At 31.8% G+C, this 20,991-nt stretch overlaps 2 protein-coding genes across 13 annotated transcripts in view; one reads left to right on the top strand and one right to left on the bottom strand.

The window, feature by feature from the left end:
• Positions 1-5,995, bottom strand: part of LOC148615254 (testis-expressed protein 11-like) — a 48,889-nt gene extending 42,894 nt beyond the window's left edge. For 2 of the 3 annotated variants that reach the window (XM_088589980.1, XM_088589981.1), the window contains exon 1: positions 5,885-5,995. The gene's annotated coding sequence lies outside the window, so the exon portion shown is untranslated. The remainder of the gene's footprint in view (positions 1-5,884) is intronic. The other variant, XM_088589982.1, reaches the window with a different exon arrangement.
• Positions 1,953-20,588, top strand: LOC148615253 (uncharacterized). 10 transcript variants are annotated; one of them, XM_088589986.1, is made up of 11 exons: positions 1,953-1,971; positions 8,648-8,723; positions 9,154-9,259; positions 10,103-10,159; positions 10,530-10,586; positions 12,416-12,622; positions 14,247-14,334; positions 15,417-15,541; positions 16,962-17,040; positions 19,557-19,593; positions 20,405-20,588. In XM_088589986.1, the coding sequence occupies exons 2-11, from the start codon at positions 8,677-8,679 to the stop codon at positions 20,523-20,525; spliced, it is 924 nt and encodes a 307-aa protein (XP_088446112.1). In that variant the 5' UTR covers positions 1,953-1,971; positions 8,648-8,676; the 3' UTR covers positions 20,526-20,588. The 10 variants fall into 10 exon arrangements, with proteins under 10 accessions (XP_088446112.1, XP_088446114.1, XP_088446118.1 ...); XM_088589988.1 differs by lacking the exon at positions 1,953-1,971 and adding an exon at positions 1,998-2,237; XM_088589989.1 differs by lacking the exon at positions 1,953-1,971 and adding an exon at positions 5,995-6,119 and having other exon boundaries at positions 10,106-10,159.
• Positions 20,589-20,991: the final 403 nt, after the last annotated feature.

The following is a 20,991-nucleotide window of genomic DNA, read 5'->3' as shown; positions in this document are numbered from 1 at the left end:
TGTTCAGCACAAAATAATTGGTGATTGCTTTGGCATTGTCAAGTCACCACATGTTTTCTATAAATGGACAATGTACGTTATATTGTTGTAGGTTAAAGTGCTTCACCGATTAGATTCCAATATGGACCTCAACGAAGACACTTATATAAACAATAATAAACACTAGAGATTGTGATTTTGGAGAGATAGCATACAGAAGGAACAAGCTCAGATATCTATTTACTAGATTATTCCTCATGATCTTTTTTTTGTTTTTACTTTATTCTGCTGGTACAAGATGCTACCGTAGCCGGGTAAAAGTACCAGGTACCGGCTCTTAATGAAAACACTGTAAGCCTCTTTAATGACACTTAAAGTAATGTAGGGCTTGTTTTTCAACTACATGTATGATGTATCTAACATGCATTTCAGACATTTCTAAGCAGAAATCCCAAATAAACTTTGATCCAAAAAAAGAATTCCTTCACATTTATTTAGAAAAGGAACTAATTAGGAAATAAAAACTGGTGGCCTCCTATTTTTGATTAATATTTACTGTGTAACAAATAAAATAATTTGCTATGACACATTGCAATGCCATTTTTTACTAAAGATACCTTTTATTTTACAACCAATGGAAGGTAAAAGAAGTTCCGAAATAATTACTGTAAATCGGCTGCCATAAAAAGTCATAAATTGAAGAACAGACATGTTTCTTTCCTCAATCTTAAAATTGCTCTCGAGTAACTTTGACAAAAACTATTTGCTGACTCATCAATAAAATAATACTTTCATTCTACCGACAGATAAATTAATTGACAACTTTCATATTGCTTGCTTCAGCTAGGAATTTCATAATAAATTTTAGGGAAAAAAAATTTTTTAAATGTACATGTAGTTCAAAAACTACAGGAAATAACTAGACAAGCCATATAGCCCTATTTCTGATGAAAATGACTAAGTCTAACTTTCACCAATTTCCATAATATTTCATGAAAATCAAAATCCTTTGACCATGCACACCTTCATCATGTGTAAAAATATCCTGTGAAATATTTTAGATGTAGTTAAAAAAATCTGTACGAGGAGATAGCTGGACAAGCCATGATCATGTGTAATGCAGACGGACGAATGGAGGGACATGGGTACATGTGTAAATTAATATGCCCCCCTGACTGTTTGTTTCGGGGGCATAAAAAAATCATTCGTGAATTAAAAATCACATTGCTGTTTTAACTTTAATTTTTCAAACAGATAATCTTTTAACCCTTTTTTAAAAGCATCTTGATTTGCAATATATTTCAGTTCACTGGGAAAATCATTCCCATCTTTAATAGAATTGTAGTAAAATGTATTTGCTAACATGCCCTGAACAAGTGGTACAAAAAAGTTGTGCTGACTGGATCTTGTGTTATAGGAGAGATTATCTCTTAGTTTAACACCATCATTTTTCATATACGATTGGCATTTATTGAACATTATTAACATGGTCAAGTCCCAATAGCAGTACCTTATTTTCAACATTTAAATCAAAGTGCTGTTAGCACTAGAGGTTTTTCATTCTTGTGAAATTGTAGCATGAACAAAATTTCAATGATTACCTGATGTAAAATAAAACTGTGATCGTTCATACATCTACATTTTACAATAAGAACTGCTTTTCTCCCTAATATGTATACACTGAAATTAATGTCAATCCATACTACTGATCAAAACTCACACACTTTTGTTCCATTTCACCTTTTTCCCAAATTTATAAACCTGTCCAAAAGTTAATGTACATTCGCATTTAAAAAACTATATTAACAGAGTATTTATCCTACAAGGTAATTTTACTCATATAAAACCAATTTCAGCTGAAGAAAATCATTTTCCTTGATGAACAGATGATTTTCAAAAACTTAAGACACGTATATCAATTTGAATTTTCCCGCCAATTTTACTTACATTTTGTAGTTAAAACCACTGCTCTTCACTTCCTGTTTATAAATGGTAAAATATCAATGATAGGATGGAGAATTTGATTGATAAGCGTGTTCAATGGAACATTCTTGATGTGTTTTACACTTGTTGACACATTACTGCAACAACTCAATTCCCTGAATGCAAATTTAATGGGAAATATATTTCAAGGCCAAAAAGAACTTCCTTAAATCTTCAGCTTATAAGAAGACTAGACCTTATATTTGTTTGCAGAAATAATATAATATTATTGAGCTGCATAAATGCAAGAAACATATTTACTGGTTATAAATGAGGTATAGAATGATATAAAAGGAATTAAATATGTATTATATTTTTGTGTAGTGTAAAAACCCCAAAAACCAATCTCTTGAAACACTGGATATTGTATGCTTGATTATAAGTCTCAGTCTTTCATAAAACTAATTGTCTTATTCTGTGCTACTTGCAGTTTATTTTTCAATGTTTTGTTTAAACCAGAAAATCATGATGAACAGGAGTAATCAAAATGACACTGTATTAAGGCCATACATTAAGTTTTTCTCTATTTTTCTGACTAACATTTTTTGTATCTGTATAAAAAACTGTCTTGCATTAACTTTACAAACTATGTTATTCACAACTCTCTCTCCAGATATGAATAGGTCAATACATAGACCTAAATATTTAATATTTTTTTTAACATGAAATTGTATGACCATTATGAAATTTTGAAATCTTTCACCATTTTTTTTTTTTTCTTTTTGATCCAAATATTATACATTCAGTTTTTCCAAGATGGAGAAGTCATTTATTGCCCACCAACCACTCATTGCATGAGCTAAGTTCACTACCAAGTCTTAATGAAATAATATCTGGATCTTGATGTGTAAATAAAATCGTGCTTTCATCAGCATATAAAAGTAACTTACAATCAGAGCTCATGCTTGTTTTCAGTCAGTCAGCTCACCTGTAATTTATTGAGTGCCGTCAGCAGGGTCAGGGGAAACCATTATGTCCCCTTTGGTACCACCTGCAGTTTCATTAAGTCGTTTTGACAAGAATGCAGAAAAAGTTTTAACTTTCGTTTTTCCTGATTACTATGAAACAGTCAAGGCCACTAGCACTTAAAATAAGAGCATTATGCTTGGACACGGAATTGAAAAATATCTGGAAATTAAGAGGTTGACCTGCATAATACTGTGCGCCTGCAGTGCCCACTCCATACTTTTTGTGTGCCATACATAAAATATCTGTGCCAATGGCGCAAAGGCACTGCCTGGAATGAACACTGTTCAAGAATGAGTTACATGTACTTGTATTCGTTGAAACATTTTGTGATGTTTTTACAAGTTTGATAACAAAAACCTTGATGGAGTAATTTTACGGCTATATAAAGATTCCTTTTGTTAAAATCTGAAACATTGTAACAAATACAAGCAAACTGAATCAATTAAGAAATGCCATACGATAGCGACAAGGGTATATCACCATCTAAAAATGAAAAGTTCACAAAACTGGGAATGAAAAATCCTCTCTTTTATCGTAAATTTTAGTATTAAGTTTACCATTATTGATATCAATACTACATGTAAGATCAAGAAACAGACATTTTTTTATGATCAATATTAGCTTTATTCAATGCAAATGGTCCAAATATTTAAAGTGTTAATAAACTTTTCTACAAATGTTGTTTGGAAGGGTCTTTATTTATCCTAGCCATAAATTAAGGCTAGATCTTAATTTTATTTGCAGAAATAATGGAATATCATTGACTTGAAAAATTGTCAGAAACATATTTACATGTTATAAAAGATTTATTGAATGACATAAAAGGACTTGCATTTGGACTGTATTTTAGTGGTGTGTTCAGAAACAGTAGAGAAATTCCTGGAATGAAACGGCAACAAAGTATTTTTATCTTACAGAATCAAAACCAATAAAAAACAACTTTTTTGGGGTCTGATTCTGAATTCTTTGGAATCCTCGTGTAAATCCATGCCTGCATTTGACAATCAGATTTACATTTCTTTCATTTTTTTAGTTACAGGTCTTTAATTACTGTAGCATCATTAAAACAACACTATTTACATCTTCGAGTTTCAAATTGTGTGCTGTATTATGTCCAAACTTGTTGATGTGTCCTTATCCTTAAGTGTATCAAAAAACTAAATTGCATTTACATTTGCCTCAAGTGACCAGAGTTCAACATGCTGCTGCTGTATCAAAGCACTTTGTTTTTACTGTAGTTATACAGTTAAAGGAGAAGACCATGTTATTGTGCAAGTCATGAATATCGAAACTAATCTGTTAAATATTCATGAAAATTAAATTGAAACAAAGTAATTTCCTTTTCTTAATTAATCAAGATTTATAATTAGGAAATTAGAACTTCCCACGCCTATTTGCACCACCATGATCAGTTGAACTGTGACGTCACGAAGTCAGTTCGTAAAGTGAAAGTAAATAGGTAATTGATTATGATGTCCCAAAAATCGCAAATTTGGGACTTTTCCCCTATAATTTCAACCCAAAATAGATAGAAGAGATTGAGGCACAACATGTACGCAAATGTCAGACATCACTGTCGAACACAGGGATTTGCAGCTAGATGACTAGTATTTGTAAGGAAAATCTTATGACTACTTCCGAAGAATGTTCGTGTTGCTGGTAAAAAAAACTTTTAGAACAATTCTCTTTTATCATTAGTGCAATTGTAAGCTTGACAAATCATCATGTTTGGTGATTAGTAAAAAGGATAGTAGAAATATTTACCAAATATTCTTTGTTTACATATTATTTGCAGTACTTGCATCAGTACCAAACCGACTTAGTGACGTCATGAGCCAATCAGAAACTATCGGTAAAAATCAATAAAGTCTGACTATGATCTTCCTTCATATAATAGAGTTCTGCAAGATGGCTATCCACTTATATTTCAAGGATTTCGAACTTTGCATAGCCTTGACCATTTTATAAAAGCGCATTTTGCATTAAAGGTTTTTTATTTTTGTTTACGTGGGTATGATTTATCATAAGAGCCTAACTTAATGCAAAGGTGGTCTTTCCCTTTAAATTCCACGAACTGCTGATGTTGACACCTTACTGCAAAAAAAAAGATTGGGCCATAAGCCATGATATTTTGTAACTTACAATGTGTACTATGTTCCCACTATATTGCTACATTTAGATCAAGAACATGGAACGATGCACATTCTTAGTATTTGTTGTGCTTGGCAGGGGGACTAAGCACCACTCATTTGTCAAACTTCCTCAAGGACAGGAAAATTAGGGACCAATTTAGTGTGATTTTCAGCAATTTAAAAAATTTTCTATGGTCATGTTCAGAAAATTGTTGTTAAATGAATGAAGAAAAAAATATAAATGTTATGAAGTGCATCCATACAAATTACCACCAATAGGTTTTTTATAGAAATAATTTTAAAGAATTTTCTTTTCAATGCAGTGATACAATGGAAACATTTTTTTAGGCACAAAAATTTACCTTACCTTTTTGCGAGCAAACAGGGTGTTAAATGGTGCTGTTTCAGAAAAATCGGTTGAATGCAATAAAATGTTAGATGTTGTACGAACTTAAGACAAAAAAAATCCACTTTTCCTCACTCTACAAAACAAATACACTACCGTGATACAGTGAAACCCAAGTATACGGGCAGGACCATTTGATTCTGCAGGGAGGTGGTCTGACAGTTTTGATCAGGACACAATATTTATTTTCAAATGCTAAATCTTTACATACATGTATCTAGTTAATTTATATTTTATGATACCATACAGTACAATCTGGAGGCCATTTTTTTATATTTTCTAAGAGTGGAGTCCCAAATATGTATTTTCATTTTTTTTTTTTTTTTTTTTTGCCATATACTATAATACAAAAACCACATCGAAACTGGGACAGAAAATATAAATGCAACAACGATGACAATGATATTGTAGCTACCTGTGTATTGGAACACCATGCAGAGCTTCACGATGTGGATAAGTTGTCGTTTGCTACTGACATACGTTCCCGCCAAATGTCAACTCTGATCTACATCTCTTTTGGCGCTTGTATATGAGTTGAAAAGAAAACACTCAGTCGACTAAGACATCAAAGTACTTTCTGCTGCTGCTGCTGCTGCTGGAGTGTTGACATTTCAAAACGTAGCCAAGAATAAATATGGCATGATACTAGGGTATTGATATGCATAATTAGTACATCTACGAAGAGTTACAAATTTTAATTGTAGTCCTGCTCTTGAAAAATGCATGACTGGCCATGTTTATTAAATAGAATCTACCCTACTCTAGTCTCTGCATGTATATATTTTTTTATAGGAGAGTTCGCAAATCTCATTACTACATTAGTGATGTCATATTCACTGATTTGTGTCAAATTGGTTGGCAAATAAATAACTAAAATAAACAATTGACAATTTCATGATTAGAATAGAAATTTTATATCCAATTTTCGTTCTGTAAAATGTTTCATTTAGATAAAATATACTGCTGTACCCTCTTTCTGATGTATAACTGGTTCTGATGTATTATTAATATCCCTCTTTGTACGGAACTGATTGCACGTGCTTGGGTCAGAGGTTGCCAACACTGAACCTGGCCTGTTTCACATAAACAACAACGAAGATTATTTCCAACTTTTCCAAAAACCTCTGTATGCTGATTATTTAATCCCTTTTAGAAATGTAGAAAATACACATGAAATCAATCGATATTGATTTATCGTCTGCCATGTGGAAAGGTTCCCAAACAACAATCATGTGACTAAAATATGTCATGTGTCATACCATAAAAATTATTGAAAGCCATAATAACAAAAAATGAACATTTTCTGAGGATTTGACAAATTAAAATATCGAACATATTTTCCCTCATCTGAAAAATGTTTTTTTTAGAAAAATTCTATGGAAATTAATAGATATGCAGTATTTAACAATAGAAAAAGTTCAGAATGAACAAATTTAAGCTAATTTGGGATATTTTCTTATTTATAGATATCTCAAAAATGAAGAAAAACAGTATCACCCTGATTGATTGTTTGAAATATGCCTTTAATGCAGTACAGATTGGATATTTTTGTTTGACACTTTTTTTGTTGTTGTTGATTTCATTAAAGTTGTTCAAATGTATAAATGATTTAATTTTCTATGTTAGAATTGATTCAAATGAAAAATAAGTTGCACAAAAATGGTATATGAAATACTTATATAAGAATATTTGAATACTTATCAATTAAAAATTAGCCAGTTTCAATAATCTGATGATTGAGATCACCCTACAATGTATCAATTTTAAGTGATCTAAAATATTATAAATGATTTCAATTCTTAATCAATTTCAATCAAATATTATTTGAATAGGAATTGAAATAAGATAAATATCATTTTGAAACAATTTGCCTTAAAAAATAAAGTGTTTAAATTCCCACATTTAAAATTTCTCTTTTAGACTAAAAAATAGATTCTATACAGTTATTTTTGTCATTAAATCCAATACAAGCATATTTCTATTTTTTTAGTGGAATTGTATTGTATCTCATATGGCTCCCCATAATTGTTTAATCTCTGCACCGGAAATGCACAGATTTGGTGTATGACTACAATAATGGCAGATACTTGACATCCGATTTTCATTCACTGGTGTTATAATAAAAAAAAGACATGCACATGACATAATTTACAGAAGTAGAAAGTAGAATGTCAGAATTTTATTTTTATAAATAACATTAGCATTGTCTGGTCAGATCGGTAACTCCATCGGAAGAAAATAAATTTGACCAATGGAAAGGGGGTACCCCAGTATAATTCATATTAAGTATGGGAATTTACATGTATAACTCTTACTTGAAAAATAAATTTGAAATGATATTTAAATGTAAACCTCTATTTTCATATGAAATTATTTTAAAAAAAATTACACAGTGTTGGAAACTTAATTTTTGGTCAACATAGACCCATCATAATTTTATGTAGACCACACTGTACATTTCAAAGGAAATTGAGCCAATTTCAACACAGACCTGCTTGATTTTACATAGACTTAGTCCGTAGGTCTACTGTTAATTTCTTTCACTGTTTATGCTCATATAGTCCCTTATGCACATTCCTTTTCATTTCTTGCAAAAAAAAAATATTTACTTTACAGTATACCGATAAAAAAATTACTTTTTTTCAATATAGCCAAGTTATGTATATCTGTAACACTAAGTATAGTGATTAGGGCCAAAAATAATATGTTTACAAAATGGAAACAATTTTCTCCCCAAAAAGCAGCTGGTACATGTACCTCACATTTTATAATGCATTTCTATAAAGGACATAAGTAATAGGGAATATTCAGTATTGATATTAATGATTATTACTTGTACTAGTAAGATTTTGAAATACATGGAGTGATCGTACATGTATATTGAATCTTGTCAGATCTTTGCATGTTTTTTATGTATATGTTTTTTTTTTTTGTTGATAAAAAATGTGCAGAAACTTTAATTTCAACATTAATACATGTTATTCTATATTTTATAATAAATTGTTTCATTTTGAAGGTCAATGATAAAAATTTTAGACCAAAGGGCAGCCCAAGTCAAATAGAGATAAAAGAAAACTACAAGAAGTTTATCATATAACCCCACTCCTCATTGAAAAGTTTTTTAATTAAAAAAAATTATACAGTGTGATACAAGTACTTCTATTAGATTTATTTTCAGATTATACTTGTGTGTTGACTACAGACAGTATGCCATTACCTGGTCAACTGGAGCCACAGTCTGGTGTATTGAATAGGTACATTGTATTTTAATAGGTTAAGATGTAATAATAGACAGATCTGTATCAGTGTATAGTTTACTTTTATTTCTACAAAAGCTTTAAATGCTTTAAATTATATTTATGCATGGATTTGTTGGATGGTATAACTTTTCTAACCTTATCTTGCAGTCAATATACTTCCATGTATAAAGAAGGTGTTAGAATACACAGATGATCTCCAGGTTCTCCCAATTATTTTAATTCTTATTTTTAATAATTTAATACATATTTTTTCTCAATCACTGTTTTTCCTAGTAAATCGTTCCATAGAACACTGTTAAAATGCATATAATTAGGCAAACTGACAATGCCAATGACAAATGACAGTCCATCCCTTTAGAAAACAAAAGCAACAAGGCTTTTGTCACACACAAGCCATGACTAATAAGTTACTTGTTTCTTCCAGTTCAGAACAAGTTGTACCTTTGTCATCAAGTGAAACTGATCATTTCATGGAAGCTGATTTGCCAGATGAAAATGGTGCTGCATCTGTTAAAGCAGCAGTTATTCAGGTTAGGTGATATTTATAGGGTTTCATAGAATTGCAATGACTCTTAAAAGAAATTGAAGGTTTTAAAAAAGAAATAAAGAGTCAGTTGCAGTGAAATTAATATAATAAAGCATCATTCTAATCTAAAAAATTGTTGAACTGCCTCAATGGTTTCATCGTATCCCCTCATGTGCAGGGGGATGATGTGTTTGATCCCCAGCCAAATCACACAAAGATTTTAATAATCACTGCTTTTCATCGTATCCCCTCATGTGCAGGCAGTAATGTGTTTGATCCCCGGCCAAATCACACAGAGATTTTAATAGTCACTGCTTTTCAAAACTTTCTGCATATAGATTATAACCTTGGCTCCCTTGATTACTCTTTTATATGTTTATATTTGAAATTCTCAGTGATCTATTTCAAGAATGAATCAGTTAGTAGATTTCAGTGTAAGGATTACTATCGTGTGATTGGTCAAGTCATAATATATACATGTTCACCCATGAACTGTTGGATGATGTTAGATCTAGGAGTATAGAGGACATTGAACATTTACTTCAATAAAATTAAAAACCATATTATATCTGTCCAAAACTGGAAGTTGTTTGTTGTTGATGAAGTTTTTAGGTCATAATTTTAAGCATTCTTTTATATTTATTCTCTTCAGATATAAAATGGAGAAGCTTAAAGTAGATAACCAATTTAGATTGAAATTAAATTAAAATCTATCAAGCCTAAAAGTTTTCTATTTTTATGCACCTTGGAAAACTTGTCATTATACACTCTTCATGCATGCCTTTAATGTTACAGTTAACTTTTTCTGTGAAATTGATTTTTATGTCTTTTTCTATTATTTTAATAGCAGTTAGGCAAAAAAAATAACAGTCTTGCTTCCTGCTACCAGCAAGAAAAAAACAAGGTAGGTTGGTAGGGAAATTATTTTATTTTTCAAAAACATTTTAAAATTGAGTTGCCGGTAATGGGGAAACAATCTAGACTTTAACAGGGCTTGAGCCAATTTGGTCATAAAATTTCAGGGAAGGCACAAAAAACTAGGGTAGGTAGAATAGCAGGAAACAGACATATTTATTTTTTGCCTCAGTTACCATCTCAAAATGAACCAAAGACCATCATACTCAAAACTAAAAAAATTAGAGTTTTTATTGTTAGATAGGTATTGCATTGAAAAATATATATCCATCATCAGTATAATAAAACTAAGAGATTTCATCAGTTGAATGCTTTTTTTTTATTCTGTTTGCTTACATCATTTCTATCATCAATATTAGGAAGAAAATTCCAATGAAAGCATTTTACAGTTCAGCAGCCAGAAAGATCTTAATTTAGTATGTATTGATGGAGAAGACAATTTTGACTTATATTATGATATTTTAGAACATTTCTTATGACAATGATTATCATAGAGAGCATAAAAATGTGAAATGTGTCTGTATGAGAACAGGAAAAATACATGATACTTAATAGACCTAAAAAAAAAAAAGATCAGATCAGTGCAGATAATGCTTTAACATATGAAATGTCACAGTTGAATATAATGCTAGTATTCCAACTTTATGTGCATGGAATTATTTTTGAATTAACGTAAAAAATGTTATGCTTAGAATTTACATTTTGATAATTGTATTTTTTTTTATTTTACTTACATGTTTGTAGGGTGTTACTTATCAGTTATCGGCATATTTATTGTAAAAGTCTATTATATACCCTCTGCAAACATAGCTACACAGTTTTTGGTGTTTATAGGTTTCACCATTTCTGTCTGTCCAACTGTCTGTTTGCAACTAATTTCAGAGCAGCTTTGTTATGAAACTTTGTGGAATGTAATATAACCACATGGAGATGTGCATACTGTCAGAAATTTAAATTTGAGCTAAAATTGTAGAAATGATGGCTGATGGCGTTTTTAACTTGGTGTGATGCGTTGTCTGCAACTCCTCCTAAAAAACTTGCAGGAATGTTATGAAACTTAGTGGCATGTTAAAGTACAATATTTGAATGTGCATTTTGTCAGGAATTTATGCTTGGGCAAAAATTATAGAAATGAAAGCTGTTGGAGTTTTTCAGCAAATTTTAGGTCTGATGTGTTGTCTGCAACTCCTCCTCAATGACCTGTAGGATTGTTATGAAACTTGGTGGCATGTTAAAGTACCATAATGGAATGTGCATACATGTATTTTCAGAATTTTATGTTTTGGCAAAAATTGTAGAAATGACAGCTGTTAGACTTGGGCGTTTTGGGTCTGATACATTGTTTGCAAGTCTTACTTAATGACATGCAGGATTGTAATGAAACTCAGTGGAGTGTTAGATTACCAAATAGATGTGTGCATATTAATAGGAATTAGTGTTTAAAGTAAATTTGCAGTCATATTCTGTTACTGTGTTGTCTACAAAAAAGAGTTTGATGTTTTACAATGGCAGCAAAATTGTGTGTCAAAAGTACGTAGTGTATCCCCCTATAACAATTGTGTCCAATATGAATTGTGGGTCCACACTGGACCCTAAATGTACAGGGTTCAACAGGCTGCAGGTATTAGTCCTGTTAGTGGCATTTTCTAATTTTAATTGCAAAGGTATTTTTGTTGTACAATTTTTTGGAGATAAAGTATTGTAGAGTAAGATTAACGTGTATATCCTGCCTTTCTTTTGTATGTTAATGGAGAAATTATACAAAGTAAAACAAGTGCCTTGATGGTGATAAGGGAAAGACAGTCTGTTCATAAAGTATAATGCAAAGCTACAAACACTAATGTCACTTCCCACAGGCTCCAATGCTTATTTCACAAAGTTCAATGTGTTATAGAGCTTCTACCTGAAGTTTAACCTGAAGAAGACTATATTTCACCTAAGAGCTGCATGTGTACACTAATAGGCTCTTAGGGAAAAATAGAATGGGAATTCCCCTGCATTGACAAAAAGGTGATCTTCATGCTTACCTCATTAAAATATTTAATTCAGTAATTTAAAATGACCATTTTATGTAGAGGTAATGAAAACATGATTTTCTGCCAAAAACAGACTCATTTGTGCAGATTTGATGTGCACTTTTTCTACAACAACATAACACAAGTGCACTAAAACTTGTGTATGTTTTAAAAGCTCATTGGTTGAATTAGTGGTATGTAATCACAATCAATTTCTCCTCTTGCAACAGGGCGACAAGGAGAACAATCTGTGTTCTGAGGTTTATATGTCACAAGATGATGACGTTTCTACTGGTATGAACCATACACCCTATTCCTGTGGGAATACACTACCAAGAATTCAGACATGGTGTTCCCAGTATCAGCAACTGGAGGGTGAGATTGACATGGGATACTCTAGTCACAGTGCATGTAGCAGTTGTCAACCAGAATCTCAGGTTAACAATGGTGAAAGTAGTAATATTGTAAAACATTGTCTGAAATATTGATTTAGAAGTATATATGGGTAACCACTAGTGTTTTGTGAGGCAAGTTTAAACTTTACGAGGATGAAGTTATAAGGTATAGAGGCCTTATTGATAGATAGGTTATAATTCTTATAGTTCATATGGCATCCTTGGTTCTTGTAGACTTGGGAGGACTTGCGTGTGGGCAGAGTTGTTCAATTGGTAAAACTTCCATGTAATAAAAGTTCTAACTGTAGTCCCTTATCAAAAAAATGTAACAATCCATTTCTAGCTCACTTGGCGTCCGTCGTCACCATCTGTTGTTGCCGTCTGTCGTCATTAACAATTTTTCAAAACTCTTCTCCTCTGACACTACTTGATAAACTGGAACCAAACTTTGTATGAATGTTTCTTTTGGTACCCTGCATAGAGCAGAAGTGGGGTTTTGGTACCCTGCATAGAACAGAAGTGGGGATATTTAATTCGTTGAAAAACATGGCCGGCATTACCAAATATTTAAATATAGGGGTCAGACAGTTGTTTTTGGCATATATCTCCAAAACCGTTAGTTTTAGCAAAATTTTGAATATCTAAAAGTGTCCAACATGATGAGATCTATCTATAGATCAAATTATCGTTTTAATCTGATTAGCCATGTTGGAGTTATTGCCCTTTTTTTGGACATTTTTTTTGGCTATTTTCAATGTTATTTCTTTCAAAATTCATCTCCTCTGATACTGCATGACGTACTTAAACCAAACTTGGTATGAATGTTCCTTGGGGTATCTGGCATAGAACTGATGTGGGGATTTTTGATCCATCAAAAAAAACTTGGCTGTCATGACTAAAAATAGAATATAGGGGTCAGACTGCAGTTTTTCACATATATCTCCAAAACCGTTTGTTTTAGCCAAATCTGATACCAAATTAAAGTGCTCAACATAATGAGATCTATTTGCGTTAAAATGTTTGTTTAAATCTGTTAGGCCATGTGGGAGTTATTCCTTTTTCAACATTTTTTCATAGAACTGATGTAGAGATTTTTGATCTGTGGAAAAACATGGCTGCCATTACTTAAAATAGAACAAAGATGTCAGAAGTTTTCTCCAAAACCGTTAGGTTTTGCCAAATTCTTTCAATTCTAATTATAAGGCCAACAAAAGTCTGAAGGGATCAAAGTTGTCTGGTAAAAATGATTTTTTAGCAGTTTTTAACCAATATCTTGAAAACTGTCGGATAGAATGAAACTTTCAATTGATGAAATGATCCTTATGATAAGTCCTATGAATGTCTTTTTTTGAGTCAAAATTGTCGAACAGCTCCTTGTTAGAGTTATTGCCCTTAAAAGACAAAAACTTAACCAGGTGAGCGATTCAGGCTCCTGGAAGCCTCTTGCTATTGAAAAATTAACCAAATATATATGTTCATTAGCCATTATTTTATTCATTGCTTACATAGGAAACATTGCTGTTCTAGGAAATAACACCACAGCTGTTCAGTGAGTTATATTACCTAGTTTTCATAAACATGCTTTTCTGGCTTAAGCCTGAAATGCCCACTTTTGTGTCATGTTTTGTTAACAATGTCATTACCTATTTGTTTACTTATGGCTCAGTCTGACAGTGCACAGAACATGAATCATACAGACCCTGAAGAATGCTTTGAAGGAGATGATGAAATGGAAGATTTGTTGTTTCATTTTGGTAACTATTATTATATTCCAGCAAACAAAGTTTGGTTGGTGGGTACATAGGAATCACCCTGTATGTCTGTCTGTCCACATTCCTTGTTATTTTGGTAACTATTATTATACTCCAGCAAAGTTTGGTTGGTGGGTACATAGGAATCACCCTGTATGTCTGTCTGTCCACATTCCTTGTCATTTTGGTAACTATTATTATACTCCAGCAAAGTTTGGTTGGTGGGTACATAGGAATCACCCTGTATGTCTGTCTGTCCACATTCCTTGTCATTTTGGTAACTATTATTATACTCCAGCAAACAAAGTTTGGTTGATGGGTACATAGGAATCGCCCTGTATGTCTGTCTGTCCACATTCCTTGTCATTTTGGTAACTATTATTATACTCCAGCAAAGTTTGGTCGATGGGTACATAGGAATCACCCTGTATGTCTGTCTGTCCACATTCCTTGTCATTTTGGTAACTATTATTATACTCCCGCAGACAAAGTTTGGTTGGTGGGTACATAGGAATCACCCAGTATGCCTGTCTGTCCACATTCCTTGTCATTTTGGTAACTATTATTATACTCCCGCAAACAAAGTTTGGTCGATGAGCACATAGGAATCACGCTGTATGTCTGTCTGTCCACATTCCTTGTATGCACAACTCCTCCTAAACCACTCTAGGGATTTTAATGAAATTGTATGAGGTTGGGTATTATACATAGATGTATTAGTTACTGTTTTAGGAGTCCAAAGGGAGATAATCCAATTTAAAGGTTTTACAATTAAGTCTATTTGAAGTGTGGTGGGGTATTCTCTTTGTGAACTTGCTCACAATATTTCTAGTTTCATTACTTGTTGGAGATTTCAGTATAAAACCTTTTATGATGATTGATAATCATATTGTAATGAAATTGGTACACATGTATTATTTATTACATGGATATGAATTTATCTGTTATGAAGGATTTATTAATATCTTGTTCCACTGCATAATCCCATCATGTGAAATATTAGGACACAGGTCTGGACTTCAATGGAATGTGACACATTTTTTTGTTAACTGCTGGAGTTTTTCAAGATTCTATTATTCTATCAGACAGATTTTTCAAGAATAGATATGATGAATTATTAACTGAACAAGGGATGCATGTCCGGCAGATTGTTACCAGAGCTCTTAAGACGGGTACAGATAGATGTTGCTGTAATACAAATATTGTTGAGGTATGTTTTGTCCCTACATTATTTGCATCCTAAGTATGTGTGTATATCTTAGGTTTTATGTCTTTGATTATAAACATACACATGCTGGAGCTTATGTTCAAGTAAAAGATTTGAACTTTCCAGGAAACTGCTTGGGTCCTACTCAAACTATGCCCTGTTTGTTTTCCATAATTTTAGATATTCTTTACAGAAAAAACAAAACAAATAGAAAAATATTTTGTAGTCAATCATTAAAGTAATCATTTTATATCTCAGATCAACAGTTATACCTTATGTAATACATGTACCAATTCATTGTAAGGACCAGACTTCTTATATGACTGCAAAAAAATGTGTTCATTTTGGTACATTAACTTAAGTTGGCATTGACCAATTATTATGAAATCGTTATATTACTTTACCTACTAACTACTGAAGGAAAGTTTCTATGGAATTTGGGTTTGTGGCCCCTACAGTTTAAGAACAAGGGACCAAAAAGTGTAAAAATTGATGTTTTATGAAAGCCCATGTAGAATGTTTGTTTTTCTTTCAATTTTGATTATTCTTTTTTGATTGTGTTCCTTATTTATTGTTATATCAGCAGATTTGATGGATTCTGGACCATTTTGAATTAAAAGGGGCCACATCCTAAAAAAATGACTTTTTCAAATTTGGTCCAGTGGGCAATTTCGAAGAAAAAAAATTAATTGGATTCCTGATAATCCCTACTTGTGTTTTTCATTAAGACTTCAGATATTTCATATGGTTTTTAAGTTATAAGGAGTCAAAGAGACCACACCCTTAAAAATTTACTTTTATTATTGGTCTGATTTTGAAATTTTGTATTGAAAGTGTCCAAATTAGTCCATAATGAATTGTACATGTAAGTCACTATGTTTAAGTGTGTCAAAAACTAATATTGTGTTCACACTTGCCCCAAATGTTAAGGGTTCAACGGTTCAACCATTGTATTTTTATCATGCTGTGCATTGCGAAGAATTTAATTATATAGGGGATCAGACATGCATAGTCTCAGAATTTGATCATTCTTGTAGACATTGACTATTACCACCATGTTACAACTTAAGACTTCATATGTAAAAAAAATCAGGAACATGGTCGTGGCAACAGACCTTGATGATTTTGGCCCAAAAGGCAATTAAATGGAATTCCCATATAGCGCACTGTTCCCTAGCAACCAAATCGATTATAACAGACCAATGCATATTTAAAGTTCACATGACATATGTAGCATGTTTACAAATATCATCAAAACCCAAATTTGTGACTATGCATGTCTGACTCAGTTAGATCTTTAGAGAGAATCAGTGATAAACCTTGTAAGGACATCTAATCCACCAAATTGTATTAGCACTGTGATATGAAATAGAAGTGTTATAATTTTTTATACATGTACCCTGTATTATCTGAACAATTTTAGATGACAGATAAATCAACTCAGACCAATACAGAGAAATTTACAGTGCCATCCATTATGTTTGGTGACTCTCTATGTCATGGTAATGAAATAAGTGGTGGATCCAGAAAAAAATTTAGGGGTGGTCCCAAATGAATGTCAATTGGCTTGATTTTTTCATCGCTGAGTCATTCCCAAAGTTGAGTTCCCAATAAAAGTGTATTAATGAGTCATCTGTAATATAACCTCTTGACAGTAAGTTTTGATTTCAATATAAAACTACACAATTAACAACACTGCTGGATTTAACAACTATTCTTTCATTTTTTGCATTTTTCGTGTTTGCTAAGGAATTACTTATGTCATATTAAATAGTTTCCATCATACTAAGGCAACTGAATACCTTCATTTTTTTCTTTCAAATTTGTCTTTTTCTTTTTTTTTTGTTCTCTTTTTTTTGCGGGGGGAAGGGTAGGGGGTTTCTTTGTCATTTTCCCAGAAATCCTTTATAAGCTGATTGTATGCACGGACTATGTGTAATAATTAGTGGTTTGATGACAAAACACCTGTAATCGATCAAAATAATAAAATGTAACTGTAAGAGCAGTAATTTTAGGAAAGGAGACATTTGAGGCCAAGATATCATTATGACCAAAAGCAAGGGGATGTTCTCGAGAGGACCCATACTTTGGAACAAATACACATTTTTTTAGGGTTAGTAATGAAATAGTTCTTTAGAAGCAAGGATTTTGAAAGTCTACTGTAGAAATCCAAAGTTGGTGTTTCTGTTCATCACTGAGTTGTCGTTTGCAAACCAAAGTACCCACACCATATTTAGCAGGAATCGGTAGTGGTTGTTAGGTTGGTTTAATTTTTTTTTAAAGTGACTGTCTGAATAGATGAGCATCCTTGATTTCTGCTTAATTTGAAAATTGTGACTTTTTTCCGACTAAAATACTAAAACGGCATCCTGCTCTAACGTGCTTTCAGAACCTTGATGAACTAAAAGTAATAGTATAGAAGTTGTTTTGACAGTGAAATACCTTGTAAACCATATTGATTACTATACTGCCATTTTGTCACCCCAGGATATTGCAATCCAATCAAGTATTTCTATGAAAGTTTGATTAAAGAATTACTATTGTACTTTGAGAAAATGACACCTTAGTTATTGGTCTGAGGCTAGTCATATTGGACTGAGGCATAACCAAAGTCCAATATTGCTAGCCAAGGACCAATAACTTAGCCAGTATGGAAAACCTTATGCAATTATACCTCTACTGACTAACTAGTCCAATATGTCATATTAGCCTAGGCCAATATGGATTTTTATCAGGCCAATGACATATTGGATGAGTAAAAGCCATATTGGACATCTAAATCCCATTTTGGATGGCTAAATCCCATATTGGACGGCTAGATCCTGTATTGGCACACTTTCCTATTTTGTATTGTATTGGCAGTTCAGATCATATTTAGGTTAATATTTGAAAAAGTATCAATAAAGTCAATTAAGTACCATTTGTGTTTTGTGACTATCAGTGTCATGGTAATGAACTTTCACATTACAGTGCCTTTCGTTATAAATGTTAAGAAATTAATGGTTCATTGGATATCAAAATTTTGCAGATTGATGACTTTATACATTAGGGTGAAATAACTTGCCATCTCAGACTTGCTCATTCCTTATCACCACAATACTTCACTTGTGGCCTGGCACTGTTTGGGGATTAATGTGTCAAATATTCTATCAACATCAGTACAATGTATCAGAATGATGCATCTTTTTAAGCAAAGAAATTTTCCAGGGGGTAATTTTGACTTCATTTGGGTCACCACATATCTAAAAAAAAATTGTTTAACTAGTGTTCTGTCAGCAAAATTAACAATCAACCAAATTGTTTGATCAAACAAATTCTGAAATAACACCTCATATTGCAACAATTACAGTATATATAACACAAAAAAGGAAGTCTCGCACCTAAATTAATTAGTGTAATATTATGATATTAATTGAAATTAAAGACAACATTCCTGTTAGTCGACAGAATAGATAATCCTACATTTTTATATTGTAAGCAATATTTATTGACAATAACCTCAATTAATTAGTTTTGTATTTTTATACATGTGTTAATGATAGAAAGCTGTGAAATCTGTGTATGTAATATCTAACTCACTTTATGCTGTGTGACATGATCCAAGTTAATTCCCATGAATTAAATAGCAAAAGCAACACTTGACCCCAGTAAAATAGATTAATTTTAAAACATAGCTGTTTTTTACATAGAAAAGTGTCTAAATATTGGGACCTAAAGTTTATACTATTTATAGCATAAACACGAGTTTTTGTGGAGATTTTCACGGTTTTTGAATATCAATATCTATTGACATAGTTTAAGGCAAATGAGATTCATTTACTTTACCTTGAAAGTACTATATCTAATTTGAATTTAAGTACATCCACAACAGGACCAGAAATTAAATTTTAAACAAGGAAATTTATATATATTTGGAATTTTTGTGATTGCATAAATAGAGAATTTAATTGTCATGATATAGGCTGCATTTTATTCAGTCCTTACTTTTAAGTTTGTGTATTGTAACCTTTTATTTCAGCATGTGGTAAACAGAAAACAACTCCAATGATAGAAAAGTAAGTGGTTTTGTCAAAATATTTTTAAGGGAGACAACTACACTATGATGCAAGTAAAAGAGTGAAAAACACCTCCATAAAAACAAATGACTTAAAATTATTGTAAACCCTTAAGTTGTTATAAAGTATGTTATAGCTTCTAACATTTTTACTTGTAAATTATCATTCTTATTATTGGAAGAACTTTATTATCTGTGAGTCATAGCAAAAGATGTTTCTCATTTTTTAAAGAAATAAAAAAAAATAATAATGGTTTATTGTCAACAAAATAAAATTAATGTGCTCATAGTTTATATGTATTTCTCTGAAATCTCTATATGCTATTATGGCTACAATAGTGCAATTATGTCTCCTTGGTATTCAACCAAATCTTTTGTCAAATATTAAGCCCAGGAAAAATGACAGAGACATGTACAATTATTGAACATTAAAAAAGAAATTAACATAAAAAAATTGTAGGAACAATAAGGAGCCAAAACCACTGAATTTGGAACATAGCAGACTGTTGAATAGTGTTTTATTAGGCCTGGCTACTGAAAATCGATGTTTGCCTCAATTTATGGGCAGATATGCTACATGACATGGTAGATTTTATTTTAAAATTTTGAATTTACAGGGATGTATTTTAGCAACTTTATATTAAATTAGATATATTTCATATGGGACTATTTCCAACCCCAGGTCCACCACTTCCAACAGTATCTGAATGTTAATGTCTATTCCATTTTCTTGGCCTTTTATACTAAGTGTGACATTCTGACATTGTGCAAAATCAGTTTTTGTGATGTTGTTCTTGTGTATTTTTTTTCAGATCTTCTAAACCGATTCTACAAAGTGGTTCCAGCTTGCCAAGGGATAAGATATTATTGCAACTGTTAGCTCAAATATGTTCTGTGACAAATCTTCTTCAAAGGAAAGAATATAAAACCTGATCTTCATGTCATTGGTTTATTTTATTTTTATGTGTAAAATAAAAAATGAATGATTTTCTGAAATATGAAATTTGAATCGTTACTCCGGGTATATTTGTGGATAAGGGGACCATAGCCACCTCCTTACTTATGCTATTTGAATTATAAACAAAACCTATAACATTGTATAATGAGTAGAAATAGTTTGTATGTAGCCACCCTATCCACTTTACTGTAATGCAATAAAAAGAAAACACTGTTACTTTCCCACTTGTACAGTCATATCATATCATGGTATACTGTTTTTGTTCACACTTTTAACATCAACTCAAATATGGTTTCAGCATTTTCATGAAAATTTAATGAACTATGTATATCTATTGACTCCCTTTTAATCCCAATTTTCTTTTTTGAAAAAAAATGATAAAAAATGTGATTTTCCAGTTCTGGAACACTCTGTCTGAAATGGTTTTTGCTTTTTTGAATG

This window comes from Perna viridis, chromosome 6 (genome assembly GCF_037379345.1).
Source record: "Perna viridis isolate PV_CMFRI_1.1 ecotype Kerala chromosome 6, ASM3737934v1, whole genome shotgun sequence".
Taxonomy (NCBI): Eukaryota; Metazoa; Mollusca; class Bivalvia; order Mytilida; family Mytilidae; genus Perna; species Perna viridis.
The sequence above is the reverse complement of the archived record's forward strand: the minus strand, read 5'-3'. Positions and strand labels throughout refer to the sequence as shown.

Excerpts from the sequence above, each read along its gene's own strand:
- LOC148615253 (XM_088589986.1), top strand. The coding sequence starts at position 8,677 with ATGCCATTACCTGGTCAACTGGAGCCACAGTCTGGTGTATTGAATAG. Across the intron at positions 14,335-15,416 it reads AGATTTGTTGTTTCATTTTG|ACAGATTTTTCAAGAATAGA; the intron begins GTAACTATTATT and ends TTATTCTATCAG. Across the intron at positions 15,542-16,961 it reads GTAATACAAATATTGTTGAG|ATGACAGATAAATCAACTCA; the intron begins GTATGTTTTGTC and ends GAACAATTTTAG.